This window comes from Gavia stellata, chromosome 10, assembly GCF_030936135.1.
Source record: "Gavia stellata isolate bGavSte3 chromosome 10, bGavSte3.hap2, whole genome shotgun sequence".
Taxonomy (NCBI): Eukaryota; Metazoa; Chordata; class Aves; order Gaviiformes; family Gaviidae; genus Gavia; species Gavia stellata.
The window spans coordinates 23,679,361-23,695,094 of NC_082603.1; the positions used below are offsets into that span (position 1 = coordinate 23,679,361).

General features: G+C 46.9%; 3 protein-coding genes across 3 annotated transcripts; 1 reads left to right on the forward strand and 2 right to left on the reverse strand.

Annotated features, from left to right (window-relative positions):
- Positions 1-688: 688 nt before the first annotated feature.
- Positions 689-7,198, reverse strand: PIF1 (PIF1 5'-to-3' DNA helicase). Its single transcript, XM_059822120.1, has 12 exons — positions 6,719-7,198; positions 6,499-6,631; positions 6,323-6,448; positions 6,073-6,226; positions 5,384-5,498; positions 5,204-5,310; positions 4,647-4,786; positions 3,876-3,982; positions 2,992-3,079; positions 2,246-2,391; positions 1,065-1,256; positions 689-739 (listed from the first exon to the last, which is right to left on the reverse strand). Exons 1-12 carry the CDS (start codon positions 7,196-7,198, stop codon positions 689-691), a joined length of 1,839 nt encoding a protein of 612 aa, XP_059678103.1.
- Positions 7,199-7,413: 215 nt separating this feature from the next.
- On the forward strand, positions 7,414-10,998 carry CFAP144 (cilia and flagella associated protein 144). The gene is made up of 4 exons (XM_009807020.2): positions 7,414-7,546; positions 8,404-8,463; positions 9,343-9,446; positions 10,506-10,998. The coding sequence occupies exons 1-4, from the start codon at positions 7,414-7,416 to the stop codon at positions 10,569-10,571; spliced, it is 363 nt and encodes a 120-aa protein (XP_009805322.2). The 3' UTR covers positions 10,572-10,998.
- A 36-nt stretch (positions 10,999-11,034) lies between these two features.
- EBNA1BP2 (EBNA1 binding protein 2) lies at positions 11,035-15,647 on the reverse strand. The gene is made up of 9 exons (XM_059821872.1): positions 15,573-15,647; positions 15,362-15,445; positions 14,930-15,087; positions 14,186-14,309; positions 12,820-12,909; positions 12,522-12,597; positions 12,160-12,250; positions 11,670-11,841; positions 11,035-11,316 (listed from the first exon to the last, which is right to left on the reverse strand). Exons 1-9 carry the CDS (start codon positions 15,645-15,647, stop codon positions 11,266-11,268), a joined length of 921 nt encoding a protein of 306 aa, XP_059677855.1. The 3' UTR covers positions 11,035-11,265.
- Between the last annotated feature and the right edge of the window lie 87 nt (positions 15,648-15,734).

The following is a 15,734-nucleotide window of genomic DNA, read 5'->3' on the forward strand; positions in this document are numbered from 1 at the left end:
ATCTCAGAAGGTTAAAAAAATAAAAATCACATCTTATTGTATGCAACAGACTAATAAAAAGGGTATGTATCAGCATAACAGGCAATGTATAAGTCTTACAGTTCTGCTTGTGGAGGAAGTTATGGAAAGCCTCCTGGTGTTAAGCATCTGGAAGGCAAGAACACCCCAGCATGCTATAAAGTGATAGCCCAGCTCCTAGCAGCTCCTCACTTGAAGGAGAATCAAGCATGTATTCCAGATACTTAGCACTGCTTTCCCTTGTGTCAGCAGCTCTTGTGAACAGGTCCAATCCATCCAGGCAAAGAGGACACACACCTTCCATCTCTCAGCTGTAGTATACTTTCAGTCTACATGTGTGGAGAATAAAATGCAACCAGGCAGACAGGATAGAACCATAGGAAGGTCCCTCAGGCCTGTCCTTTTTTAGTCATTTTGTTTCCTAGAGTTGCATCTGTGACACAGAAGTACTCAAGGCTGTGGGCCCAGAAAGGGGCTACAGAAGCCTTCCAAACTTCAGAGGCATGAGATGGGGGTGCTTCTACATATCCAAAGTCAGCTGAATGAATGTTCATATACATCTGAAAAAATTCCTTTGATCTTATGTTATCAAATATACTCAATAGCAAGATCGCTGCAACTCAGCATTCTGTGCTGATGCCTCACAGAGGCCAGAAGAGCATTCTCAGCTTCATTTCCAGTTCTCCTTCTCATCAGCACCTGAATAGGTGTGTAGTGAATCCTGGAGGTGGAGGAAAAAAAAATAGAAGAGATTTCTTGTGTACCCACTTACCCTTCAGTCCTTACTGCAAGAGCAGGACCAAAGAATCCCAACCCATCCTTTCACCTACAGGGCCAGGTAGTGTTATACAATCCCAACACTACAAGTAGATATTTTGCCACCAAGAACTGCCCCACCATATTCCCTCTCTGCAGTTTCATCTCTCCTACCACTACAAGTTTTAATATGAATGATCTTGCTTAGGAAGAAAAGTAGTATCTCAGCACAAACATCTCTCATCCTGGTTGCACAAGACAGACTTTGCTAGCACAGGATTTTTCTTTACCTGGGTTAGAAGTTGATGACGTCTCAGCTGTCTATAGAACTGCAACACAGAAGGATCAGCTCTCACTACTTTTGGATCAAAATCCAGAACACGAAGACCCGCAAGGCTACGGGCTCGGGAGAGGGCTACATAAGCCTGCCCGCTTTCAAAGACACGAGACAGGGAGATTTCCACGCAATCTAAAGACATGCCCTATCAAAGACATGGAGAAGTTTGTTACAGAACAAACAAACAAACAAAGAACACTGTGCTGTATCAATACTAACCTGTCTTGTGAGTCTGTCAAAAGGTACCGTCCTTGGTGTATGGGCTTGATAAAAAAAGGAAGTCTCTTGTTTGACTATGTAGCTGATTAAAAGATGGGAATCAGTAGAAAGAAGAGGGCAGTTTTCCACTGTCAAGGATTTGCTAGTAGACAGTAGGGTCCACTAACTCCAGCGAGCCTCTTATTGTATGAAACTCCACAAATCCCATATAATCAACACAGCAGGGAAAGAAATCCTGCTGTTTTCGCTCCCAGTAGTTAACCAGAGGAGCCGCCAGTCTCAAGCAGTCCTCAGGCAGATCACCCGAGACAGAGTTTGGGTTAGGCCTGGCCAGCCCTGTCTGCACCAAGAGACATCTCAGGAGGCAGCAGAATTTACAGTGTAGCCTGGTTTAAACAGTGGCATGGGAACAAACTCACAGGTCTCCAACGCAAAGTATTTACCAAAGTGTATGAAGTCTTCTGGAAAGGTAGGAACTGTATTAGTTGCATTGAAAAAACTCAACACACACCACCAAAGGGGGAGTCCAGCCCAAAGAGCACAGCTGTGACTCTTGCAGCTTCCTCAGGTACACTGCAAACCTCAGCATCACTAATGCTGTTGACTATCAGGGAAGCACTACCCTGATAAGCCCACAGCAGTAAATAATGCTGCTTTATAGTCTAACACTAACTATGAAGATGGCAGCACCCTTATGGAAACTCCAGCAGTACTGCCAGCTCATCCTTGACCCTATAGACAAGCACCACGAGCAGAAGAGGTGCTGCCTTCTCTGCAGCTAGACATTTTCTAGAGGTTCCCCACAACAAAAGCCTTTCAGTTTTCCCTCCTGTTTTACCAGCAATGCAAGCTCACCCAGGAAATAAGGTTTATGATGATGTAGAAGTCTATAGACAGCTGTATAAGAACACCCACCTGACTCTTGTGAATGGAAATGGCCCATGCCAATTTTAAAGGCAACTGTTGACGACTCAGATGAACTCCTGATAGTCCTTTGAAGACCCATTTCTCCATTTTGATGACCTGTGTGACCCCACAGAGAAACCTCACCTTAGGCAGCCCTGTAGGAATGGGAGCAGGAGAGAAACAGGGATGTACTCCTGACACTCAACAGCCAGGAAGCCAGCAGCCTAAGAATACTTTTTTGCCCTCCTTCCCCATGTCAGTCTTTCACGAATTTTAGGGCTGCATTAAAAAAAGAAAATCCCACACCAAGAAAAACCTAAACCCACGCACAGTAAATAGGATGTCCTGAAATGATGTTTGGGACCTACTTAAGCAGAAGAATTCAAGTCAGGTAATTTATCAGTTGAGATGCACAGAAAAATACACGTTGCACGTAGCAGAACATTATTCTCTGAGAAAAACAAAAAAAAAACCCACCAAGACTTGCTTCAACAGAACAGACAGGAAATGCAAATGAGTATACACATCTAGAGAATAAAGAAAAGCAAACACAAGGCCCTACAAATAGCTACAGGTGATGCAGCACATGACATCACAGCTCATGAGACTCTCACTGAAGAGAAGACCCCCTCCCTGCTTTCCCTCAAATTATTCTTACCAAGCAGTAAACAAAATTAACAAGTCATCAGATATCAATGATAAATTGTTTTGGTTTTTTCCTCTTCCTTCAACAAAAGATCAAAAAGCTTTCTTACCCTTCTGTTCACTTTCAAATCCTACAACAACTCCTCGTGCCCCATTCACCAGCCCTTGAGACACATCCAGATTCTTAGCTAGCATCACCTACAGATAAAAAGAAAAAATCCCTTAGTGCACTGGCTTTACAGCCTGTTCAGCCACCTGCAGCTCAGCTTCTAGTCAGGAAGCATAAGCTCAGCAGGCTGATATGGCCACGGCCACATCATCCTATTGCAGGATAGAACACCATCTCCAATGTGATGGAAATTATTTGACTGCCTTTCCTTCCTAGGATTCCCAACTACATCATTCCGCAGCACTGAACAGTTCACTTGAGCTGCTTCTGTCCACAGCTGTCAGCTCAGATCCAGGGAACAGATTCCCCTTCCCCAAACACCAGCCAGACTAGACATATATAGATTCTGGAAACACTTAAGGAACAACTTCCCAAGGCAAATAGTGCTGCTGCTAAGCACAGTCCTGCATCCTTTCCACTCTGACAGCCCTAACTCACAGCAAGGTGCTCAGTCCTGCAAATTCGGCGAGCTGTGCCATGCCATTAGAGGTCAGGAGGGCTGCTGTACCTGGAGCCAAGACTACAGGCAAGGACTGACTGTGCTCTCTGCTACCTGGAAGCTTCTAAACCTGATTGGAAATGTGTGTCAAAGTCACAGTGGTCACCACTGATCATAAGACATGGACCTGCACTCAAATCAACTAATTCTCTGTCTGGATAAGATTCCAAGCAGAAAGGATACAAAGATTGGGATAGAGTCTTCTGTTGGCCTGGCATAGCCTTTCTATACAGAATCTGCATTCTATACATTAATCTACTCTTCCTTTATTTTTCTTATGTAATTTGATTCACTGCTCTTTCACAAATGTATACACACACACTCACCTGAGCTCCAAGCTTTAGCTCAACTGTACCACCCACAGGACATTGAGCATCAATTAACTTCACTAGCATTGGGTCACTGTCCAAAGCCTCAAAAGTGTGCACTTCTCCTATTGAGGAAAGAAAGATGGGACAAATTGCAACCATTGAACATATTCCACACAGCATTGCAGGAGGTTCAGCATTTATTTATAACAGCAATTCCTCTTTTAATATCTGTTCTGCTGGTAGGACTTCTTCACACAAACCTTGTCACATCTAAACAGCAGAAAGCTCATTATTGCCTCTCTTCCCAACATACCTCCCAGAGCATGAGAAGGCTCAGGAATCAAAGGCCAGCAGCAAATAGCAACTGAGCAGTCACCATTTTGAGCATATGACCAGTTTCACTTACTGCCAACACCAGATCTCCAAAGAGGACTATGGAAGAATCCTAGGGCCAGACAGGGAGGCAGAAATGAAATAGCCCTTAACTGAAGTTGTGGCTGGATAGAGCATGGCCTTTCTGAGGTGCTATAGAAAGAAAAAGCAGCGGTATGGAGGCAATAATGACCCACCCTACCTCACAGCAAGCAATGAGCTCGCTGTCTATTACACACCAAGAAGCGTGGGGTTTTAAGCAAAAAGCTGCAAAGTTTTTCCCCAGGCAGCTCAACTCCAACATGCACACCTTGGAGTGGTGCTGCTGTGCATGACAGAACACCAGTTCCTCCTGACACCACAGTATCCCCATTGCTCAGCCCCAAAGCCAGCAGCTTCCTCCAAGGAGTTCACCTGATAGCTGTTGCAAGCGTCTCTCATTAGTTATTTCTACATCATCTTTATGGGTGCAGAGCCGTGTAGCCAGGATCCCATCACGCTCAGACCTGTTAGCAGCGGTATGCATGAGCAGTCTGGTAACCTCCTCTGTGCACCTGGTAAACAGGAAAAGGGGTTTATTATTTAAAGTGATCGGGAACAGGTCTTGAGCAGCAGTAACCTCCACACAGCTGGATCAGGCTGTGCAAGCCCCAGGCCTCCAGAGAGAAGAGAGAGGAAGATGACTACACAAAGTGGCAGAACAGTGCAAATGTGCACCCCAGCCCTGCCCTGGCCATGGCCAGCTCAGGATCTGTTGAATTCCTTAGCAGAAATGGCAAAGAGAGACCCTAGGAAGGGTCCTTCCTTGCCAGAGCAGCATATATGAAACTTGCTTACATTAACTAAAGCATTTATAGCTATTGCCCCCAGCCACACATTCCTGATAAAGCCCAGAGAAGTGACAAACTACTCTTTCCTCTGCTCCATCAGCAGGGAATGGGGATTACAAAGAGAGATGAGTTTCTCCTCACCTGCCCAAACGGACTGCGCTCAGGAGCGAGACAAAGGTCTTGTCAGTCTGTCGCCGCACTTCAGTCAGCTCCATGTTTATGTGGATGCATTTCCTCCAGCTTTTTGCCTGGCAAATCATTCTCTTGTTAAGAAAGAGGTAAACTTGAAGTATGAGAGTGAGTTTAGGGACAATTTTGTACCTGGAAGCAGAACTTGGTTTCTTCATTAGCCTTACAGACTGGGGGTAGTTGCAAGAAGTCCCCACAGATGATTAGCTGAATTCCTCCAAAAGGCTCATCCCGTTTTCTGACTGCCCTGAAAGGGAAGGAAGGGAGGATAAATTCTGAATGCCCTCCAGGACCTGGACATAGTCACATCTCAGAAGTTACTTCTTAGTCTGTCAGTACATTCAAACATACACGACCTGCAATAAAAGATTATTATCCTCAGCTGTATCAGAAGAGCTCACATAGTTAAGCAATGCTATTAGAAGACATTAAGTTTTCTTTGCCTACCCACCCCAGATGTCATTACCAGTCTTGGTTCTTTGGTAGCTGCTATACTACAACTGCTTCTCTCTGCAAGAGAGAACTGCTGAGCACAGCATAAATAGACAGCTGTGTTCTGGACTCAGCTCTATAGACAACTCTTGAGTCCAGAGGAAAAACAGCAACCAGAACAGCCACAGATGAGGAGTGGGGACATGATAAAAATCTATCTTAAGATAAAGATCTGCCCAGATGCTAGCTATGATTTCATGCTTCCTTCCAGTCCTATGCCAGTGGTTGCTTTGTATCCATTCACATAACCAGAGGAAGGAAGCAGCCCAGAAATTTAGGGAAACTCATTTCTGTTAGTTGTTTGGCCTGACAATTTAGGCCAAACTCACCTCGCCACTGCCTCCAGCCTGTCAAAGAACTTGCCATCCACCATTGAGATCTCATCAATAATTAAGTGCTGGCAGGCCAGCCAGTGCTGGCGCACCCCAGGCCTCTCCGCCAGCTGAATACACTGTTCCAGTGGTGCCTTCCCAGAGCCGATCCCTGGCAGGGGAGAAGAAAGTAAAGCTTTGGGAAGCTCCTGACTCTTTGGGAAGAAAGCGAGAGCTCCCAGCCCCTCGCTGTCGGGCAGAATGTTACCTGCGAAGGCGTGGAGTGTGGTGCCACCGATGTGGCAAGCCGCCACTCCTGTGCTGGCCGTAGCGTAGGTGCTCTTTGGAGGGAGGGAGCCCACGATCCTCTTCAGCAGGAACGACTTCCCGGTCCCTTGGCAGGGGGAGAAGAAGCAGATCAGTAGCGAGGCCCCAGAACTTCACCTGGTGACAGCCGCCCGGCCCCCTTACCCGCACAGCCGGTGAAGAAGATACTCTTCCCGCTCCGGACGGCGCCCAGCACCGCCTCCTGCTCCGCCGAGAGCCTCGCCGGGGGCCGCCTCTCCGCACGGGGGACCTGCGGGACGGGCGGCAGCGCGTCGTGAGTGCGGAGCCCGTAAACGGGGCCGGTAACCGGGGCTGCGCCTCTCGCCCCGGGACTAACCTCCGCCGGGCGCTCCCCTCGCGCCTCGCCGCCGCGGAGGCGGCCGGGGGCGCACAGCAGGTCTCGCTCCTGCAGCGGGCTGATGACGGCGAAGGCCGGCGGCGGCCGGTCCAGCAGGCGGGGGCAGCGTGGCGCGCCCCGCGGCCCGGCGGCGACCTTGAGCCGCAGGAGGCGGAGGAAGCGGCGCAGCGCGTCCGGGGGGCAGTCGGAGAGCAGGACCTGGGCGCCGCCCGGGCCCACCCGCACCGCCGCCCGCCCGTCGCCCGCGAACCGCGTGAAGAGCCGCACAGAGTCACCCGCCAGCGTGAAGCTCAGCGCCGCCGCCGCCCCGCCACTGCCGACCACCCGCAGCACCGGCTGCCGCAGCTCGTTGCGACCCAGCAGCACCAGCGCGCCCCGCATCACGCGGCGCCGCGGGGCCTGTCCCCCCAGCAGCGGCTGCTCCACGGCCACCGTGCAGCGTAGCTCCGCGTCCTCCATCCTGCCGCTGCCAGCGCCACACCGGCCGTTCAAACCCGCCGCGTGCAGCCGCCGCCTATCAGGGCCAGGGGGCTTTAACTCGGCGGCCAATAGGAGGCGAGAAGGGAATGGGTCCGAAGAGGGGGGCGGAGCACCAGCCGCACCAATCAGCAGCCTCATGAGGAACCACGTGAGGCGTTGCCAGGCTACGGGACGCCGAGTAGCCCGGCGGGGCCATGGCCGCCCGCAGCAGGGAGAAGGAGCCGCTGGACCCGGTGCGGCAGAACCAGCTCCTGTGCGAGCGGGTGCGGAAGGAGCTGCAGTGCCAGAGGCTACACACGCAGTACAGCCTGAACCCGCTCCACCGCGGTGAGGCGGCGCGCAGGCGGCTCCACGGTCACAGAGAACTGGCGTGAACCCCCGAGGGCAAGACAAGCATTGCACCGAGCCGCAGGGCGCAGAGCAGGCTCGTGGGGCCTGCCTACATGAGCAGGGGCAGACCCCGCAGCACTCAGCAGCTGCACCCAAGAATGCCTGCAGTGGCCAGTGAGATGGGTAGATCTGGAAGGAGCAACTGGTGGGCTTTTCGTTGTGCCTGAAAAACCAGTCTGCACACTCAAAAGATGGAATTGAGACAAGAGGGATTTGCCCAAATTAGACGGTGCCTTAGTAAACATGCAGAAGTGGGGCAACCATTTAGGATCTGGAACCCGGGGATCTTGAGCAAAACAACCAGAGCTAAGATGGGGTAGAAAGCCCAAACACTACACCGTGTTTCTTCAGCCCCTGGGCTGGTTTCTACCTGCTAATTCGTAGTCATAGAATGTCATCACCTATGCTGGCATGGCAGGGTGATGTCAATAAATTCACTCAGGTGTAGATTCCACAGTGAAACAAAAATGAACCAAAGGAAAATCATTTGAAACTGGCACCTGCAGGCCACCACTTGGGTGGAGTGGAACTTTGCTGTGGTGAATGTAGGCAGCATCCCCTAGAAGGGCCTTTAGCATGCTTAACCCCCTTCCCTTTCTAGGAAGTTGCTATTAGTCAGTACTCTAACTCATTTTGTTCTGTTCACATGCTGTTCTTCCTTTACAACTTCAGTGAAGTAACTGGGCCCAGACTGGGGAATAATCAAAAAGAACATTTGCAATGATAGATACCCTATACCTGTCTGTGATGCTAAATTCACATTAAAATAATTCAACTGCATCATTTCTTTCCAGTTCACACGATCACCAAGAAGCCTATGTCTTGGCATGATAATGTAGAAGAGCCAGCAGACGGTAAGAAATCTCTGAACAGCTTGTTATAGTTACATAAGAAAATGACAATAAATAAGATTTTAAAATTCCAATTAGTCTAAAAGATGACATACATGGAAACACCCCTCTGACAACAGGAGAAAGTTAAACTCATTCATTATTTTTGTTAAACATAAGGCAGGGTTTTTTCCACTTTAAGGCCCTTCCCCATTACTTTTCGTTATCAGTACAAGCTTGCATTCATGCAATTAGGCTTTTATTTTTGGTTTTAGTTACACTATAAAATTCTGCTTGAGAATCTAAACCTCTTTCAGGGGAAAACAAAAAAATCTAGGAACGTGTTTTATAGATACACGTTGCCTGTCATTGCAGATTCTACATACCCACTATATATGGTAAACTGCTGAAATGGCTGCTGAGTCTTGCTTTAGAGCACTAATAACAGGAACCCTTACAGCAACCGCTCCTGTATTTCTAACACGTCAGTTTTGTCTAAAAACGTTAAGGTCGGCCTACTCCAGTCAAGGATTAGGTAGGAAAAGAAAACCAAAACAGGGAAAGGCAGCAGGCCTCCAGCAACTGAGAAAGACGACAGCTAATGTGGAGCGCTGGTTGATACTAGTTGTGATATAAGAAAAGTAAGATGCTGCAATACAGTAGACAGGGATGACAGAATTAACAGGACAGTATAGGCAGGCAAATCTTGAAACCTCATTAGGATGAATGCACTGTGCATTCTCTTACAAGATCATTCGCAGAAGCACAGAAGTTGCCTCCAACCTTTGCTTTCTTGCTATTGCTTGGACAGCATTAGGATGTCCCATTCTAACATACATCCACAGGTGACTGGTTTTTAAACATACTTTCTTTCATTTGTATTTGTGTCTCTTAAACCAACAGCCAAGTTTCTGAATCTTATTCACCATGCAGCACTGGAGCCAACAAAGAAATACGCAGAGCCACAAACTGAAAGCCAGGAAATTGGCTGGAACACAACACCTTTGGTGAGTAGAGTGCTGAAGGACTCAGTTCTTTGCAGGATTCAGAGAGGTTCAACCCATTACACTCAGACATACTCATGAAAGGAAATAATTTGTGACAAACATGGAAAACAGGAATGACTAGGAATGAGCAGAGCTGTTCATGGACAGTAAGTTTTTAAAATTTACACCTAAGAGGACTCTTCACACCGGCACAGGCTTGTGAACACAGAAACAGCAGACTTCCCCTGAGAAACTTGCATGCAAAATATCTACAGCGACAGTTGCCCCCAAGCATATTGCCAAACACCTCATATGTAGTAATGGCTGTTTATTAAAGCATTCAGCTGAGAAATAGCGTAGTGAGCAACGTGAAGTGACATACATAAGCACTGTGAAAAGAAATGTGCTGCTGTACAGTATCTTTCAAACAAATTGCAAGCAGAACCATAAAATTAATAATCAGCTAAGTATACCCGAGGCAGAATACACCAGTGAAGATTCATATGGGGAAGCATGAGTAAAACAGGAAGAAAAGAAATCTTATTAACAAGCTGAGACATCAATCACCTCTGACAAACAAATAGCTGTGACAATGACAAACTCTGTAGATTAGTGTTTCAAGAAAGGCAAATGAGGGCCTAATTACTTTTGGCCTGTTACAAAGAAAACTAAGATAAATAAGAAAGTAAGATAGTCTTCTACAACTTCTCATATTACACTTCAGGTAAACTAGTTACTCATAACAAGGCTAGAGACAGACATCCCAGCAGGGCTTTATGCGGTTAGGTACTGGTGGTAGGACTAGGCTGGCAGAAAGGCAAGTAAATTTGTGTGTAGTGAAGTGAGTTAGATTTATAGTCAGGACTCATGATGCTGTTTCATACGTTAAGTTTTCCTTTTTCACCAGGTTCTACCATAATGAAGCAGTGAACAGTATATTCTCAAATAAGTGGTACCCTACGCGTTTGTCATCTGGGCATTTCTCAGCAGCAAGAACACCATGCATCACTCTTCTCAGGAGGGACTTCTACTATTAATTCTAGTAAAAGCACATGACTATTCATCATTTTTCTTTCCCAGATTCATGTGGATCGTACTGATTGCAGACTCTACTTCCCACGCCGGAGAACTGAAATAACTAAATAAATGGCTGTCATGGGGCACAGGGAGGAGCAGTCTGAGAACCTGCAGTAGTAGAGTGGCAAAGCCACACAACTCAGATAGAAGCAGTTAGTGACATCTAATGTGTTAGGCCCTGCTTGTTACTAGGTGAGTCTGGTAGATCTGGCAAGACAAGACAGCGAGAAGAGAGAACCTCAGTCTGTCCAGATTTGCAGCCTGAAAATAGTTACAGAAATAAACCTATTTATAAGATTGCTGCATTTGTCTCACTGCTGCTTCCAAACCCATCTATATGAGTAGTCTAAAAAACACTTTAACATCTTGACAGTCTTCAGACTTCCTATTCTGACATCGGCAACATGACCCAGAATTCAAGTTCACTAAGTACATGTCAACAGTAGCTGTAGAAAAAGCTGTCAGAATTAAGGGAACAAAGGGCAGGCTTCAGCCACCATTCATAACACAACTAAACATGAATTAGACATAGTGCTGTGCAAACTATTTAATGCGTTCACACACCAGAGGTTTAAGTAGAAAACAATCCTTCAACAAAACAGACAATAAGAAGAAATTAGTGATAAGGCACTAGTTTCCACTGACTTTTTTTCTCGCCACTTGGAAGCATCCAGCTTGCTCCATGGTTAGCTGCTTGATGACAGCAGAAACACATCTTGCAACTCACAGAAACATAGGAACCCCACTGGGGAGCACAGTCCTCTTAGCGCGCCCGGCTCTTCATTTTCTGCCTTGCTCTCTTTCCAGGTCTCTTCTACAAAAAAAGGACAGATTCAGATCTTTATTTTCATGTCCTCAATCTTTGTTCTAGCTCTATAGCTTGGGAAGGATACCAAGGAGAGGGTACTTGTCAGTACTCCTGGAGAGGGAGGTTTTGGGACACAAGTAGCAACAAACAGTACTTGCTAACTCACCCACTCATTTCCCTGCTGAGACACTGAACCACTGTCCTCAACTCTCTCTGCAACTGAATTATGCTCAGCTCCCAAAGACAGACATTGTCACTTCCAGATGGTGGAGGCACCCATCATGTAGTCAGCTGTCCCGCCCCAGATCATGGCTGGTTCCTAGCCAACCAGGATCACTGGCATGCAACATGTTACTTACATTGAGGGCTTTTTTTCCTCCTTTTCCTCCTTTTCCTGGGCCTTTGTTGTGAGCCACCTTTGACCGGAAGCTGGATACATCATTAAAACTCTCCTTCGTGTTCCACTTTGAGCCCTTCTTCTTCCCACCAAAACCAAACTTCTGATTTTTGTATCGTCTTTTGGCATTCGGTCTGAAAAACAACCGAACAGCATCATCGCCTATATTGCTTTCCTCAGGAAGCTCTCAAGAAGGCAGATGTATGTGTTGATGGACTCCTATCAGCCATCAAAAACCTTTCCCCTCTTATTGAAGAGGCAGAAATTAGCACATTTCAGTCTCCATTACATTCTGGCCACAGTTTTCCTCCTCTCTAAGTACAGAAAGACACCTTGGACTTATTTTAGCAAACATTAATCAGAACAGCTTTCTCATTCCACAAAATGATCCCCTAAAAGACTGAAAAAAATCAGAGGTTCTGCATTTAAATATCTTTCTTTTCTGGTCTCACCCCTTCTTTATCCGTTGACTTGCACTGCCTTTTTTATTCCCCTGAGATGACGTCTGCTCTTCATCTAGAAAATCCAACTTGTCAGAGAGACCTGCAAGAGTGAAGACAAAACAGTCACTCAGCTACCACCACAGAAAATACAAATTTTCTGTCTAAGCAAGTAATAGCAACAAGTCACCCTCACTGAAGACCAGCTACTCGGGAGAATTTTCACTGTCGCTTGCGTATGATTCTGCACAGCAGCAGCCTTTCAAGCTCACTGCGCAGCACTACAGATTGACACCACACATCACACTGCCTTACATTGTTCACCCATCACTATTCCCATTACACATTTGCCCTCTTAGACAAGTTAACTTTACCTTTCTGGTATTTCTTGACTGCATTCAACATATTTTTTTTCTCCTTTTGTCTCCTCTGCAGAATCTCGGTTTGCACCTGAGATTAGAAGCAAAATGTTAAGTGTTGTTCCTTGTAGTGTCCCATACATTTTTTTTAATTTTTTTTTAAGGTATCCCATCTTTTGCTCTGTCTTCCTTCAAAGCAGCTAGACAGAAGACTAGATAGACTCCATATATTTTAGCCAGCCTCCTTTCTAAGCTCCTCACTCAGGGTCTAGATTCTTGTCATAGATAGGTCCCTTTTGTAGCTCCTTCTCACCTTCTTGCCATATTTTCTCATCGCACGGAGCTGTTTCGCTTTCTCAGACCTCTCCATTGCTTCCTGTTTACTCTTAAGCTTCTGTCGAATCTTATTAGGGGATAGAAAAAACAAAATTTATCAGTAACACAAAAGAAAATATTCAAATTTTATGATTGCTGTGCAGTCCTGAAATCAATAATTATGTGAACTATCAATGAGCGTAAAAAAGAAAACATCTCTCAATCAGATACTGCTTCGTAATGCATAATGTTCTTTCAACTCAAGGCTGGAACAGTTATTACAGAAACTCCTGAACGGATCTGTAGCCGAAATCTGGTTAAAATGACAAAACTCACACAGAGACAAAACAAAGCCTTATAATGGGCTCTAACAGAACCACTAAACAAGAGTATCTTGTCAGTCTACTCAGGTGTATGTAGAAGACTTGATAGTTTCTTTCTTGTCATTATTAAAAAGTAAAGCACTGAAGAAAAGTCAACAATCCTTCCATGCCATGGAAAACATCTTTTTTGTTCCCTCCTTGTTCATAAACATTTCTATAAGGATGCTGCATGACAAGGGATTACAAAGATTTCAACACAGATCTTCTGGATTCAGCCTGTGATGCCACTAGGAGACAAAAACTCTGTTCTTCAAACAGAAGCCAGCAAAAGAAGTTAACAGTGATGTGCAGCATTGACTTAAGCCTCAGCACAAGCTAATTATTAATCTTCATCTTTTCTAGGAAGATTCTATCAGCCATCAAAACAGTCACAAAGTCATACATGAACCTCCAAATTAGACTCCAGCTCATGTTTGTTTCACTTATACAATGTAGTCTTTTTTCAAAACTAAAATAAAAATTAGGGTTCCGTTTTGAATAAAGACCACAATCAAGAAGCAAATTCATGAAATTCTTATTTCCTACACAAATTTGACTTACTTTCCATGATAGGTTAAGTCAATAACACGCAGTTTAAAATCACAGAGAACCAAAACACACTGAGTATAACTTAAATAGGGAAAAAGGATCACATTAATGATACACCTGACTGCAGGTCTTAGGACAAAGAGCATAAACAGAGCCAACTTTACAACCACTGTCACACATATGGAGAAAAAGTCTCCATTTTTAATATTAAATACACTCAGGACCGAATATAAATGTGCTTTTCTACTTTATGGAAGTCCCCGTATTGCACTGAAATACCTAAACAGGAAGAAATTTCCTGCCACAAAAAAAAATTTCAAACACAAACATTGTCACAGACATTTGTCAAAGAGATGAAGGTAAGTATTCACACATCACACCTTAAAGTTAATCCCTAACACAGACTAAAACCAACACAACACAGGAAAGAAAGCCATTATTCGCTGCACATACCTTCTGCATCTGTTGGTCTGATTTGGCCATCTCTGCGAAGTAATCATCTGGCCTTCTAGTAGGAACTTGGAGCTTACGCAACCTAGGTAGGGCTTCCAGGACTGCTGCCTGAGCCTGTCGGTAACTAGGGAGACAGCACAGCACCAGCTCTGTCACTGGGTATCGGGGCATCTTACAGCGCTGACAGAAACTCTGCTCACATAAGCTAGCTCATACTGGGATCTAACAAACATTGATCTAGAATTATATCAACATTCTGTGCCCTACAGCATTCAGTGCTACTAAAAGCAATTTAGGTGCCATTTCATTAACACTTATATCTTGCACATATACATTTATCTAGTTTCCAGTTACAGTTTTATATGTTGGATTATAAAAGGCAAGGCAAAACAAGAGAACTGTAATAACACCAAAACAAATCCACAAGGAAAAAATCCATATCCTGTGTTAAAGCCATAGTGCTGCAACCAAGGAACTTTTAAAACAAACTTTTCAGCAAAGGATGGAAGTCTGCTGCAAGGAGAGAAATTATTTCCAGTCATAAGACAAGTTAAATATACTAGCATTGATTTGTAATTATTTTGGAAAACATTCAGAGCCATCAAATGTAAAATACATGGCCCAAGAGTGACATGATACTAGTGACAGCCAGCGCGGCAGTCTGCAGCACACCTGTGAAACACAACTCCAAGCATGCAGCAGCATGCCAAGACCCTACAAGAAACGTCTGGTTTTGACACTTACAAGCTCATCTCTCTCTGGAAATCGTTCTCAGGGTCAACGGCATCTTTGTTAGAAGCACTCTGTGAGACAGGATCGACGACCTGACCCGAAGTCACATCCAGCCTTTCCACCCAAGCTAGCTGCTGTTTGAATTCGGACAGGCACTGCTTCAGGCCCTCCTGGGAAAGAAACACAGCTCTGCACACCACCGCACAGAACCACCTCCCCACGGCTGGCCCGGCTGAATGAATACCCGGGTCACACCCTGGGCTGCTCCTCCGTGCCGCTGGGTGATATCCCCATCAGCACAGCAGTGCAGGAACCCCGGAGGCCCGCCCTGCCCTGACACCCGCGCCCCCCCCCAGCGGGGGCTCCTCTGGCCCCGCAGCCGGCGCTGGGGCACGCGGGCCCCAGCCCGGGGTTTCCGCCCTGCGCCGGGAAGGCCCCACTCACCGCGTCGTTGCGCCGCTTCGGCCGCTCCTCCAGCACCACGTTGAGCCCCGGCTTCAGCGCGCCCCTCGAGAAGGCCTCCTGGAGCTGTGGAGAGGGCACGCTCAGGCCGCGCCGCTGGTGGGGGCACCGGGCGGCCCTGCCCCGCGGCTGCCGGGGGAGGCCTCACCGCAGGGCCCGCGCCACGGCCCCGCCACCGCGGCCACGGGCTCACCTCCGAGTCCGAGAGAGAGGAGTCCTCCGAGCCGGAGTCCGAGCCGGAGTCGGAGAGCGACCCGCGCCGCGCCATGCCGCCGCTGCTGCCACCGCCGCTTCCGGCCGCGTGCGCGCGCCCCCGCCGCCGCTTCCGGGGGTGCCGGGGCCGCGGTTGCCACGG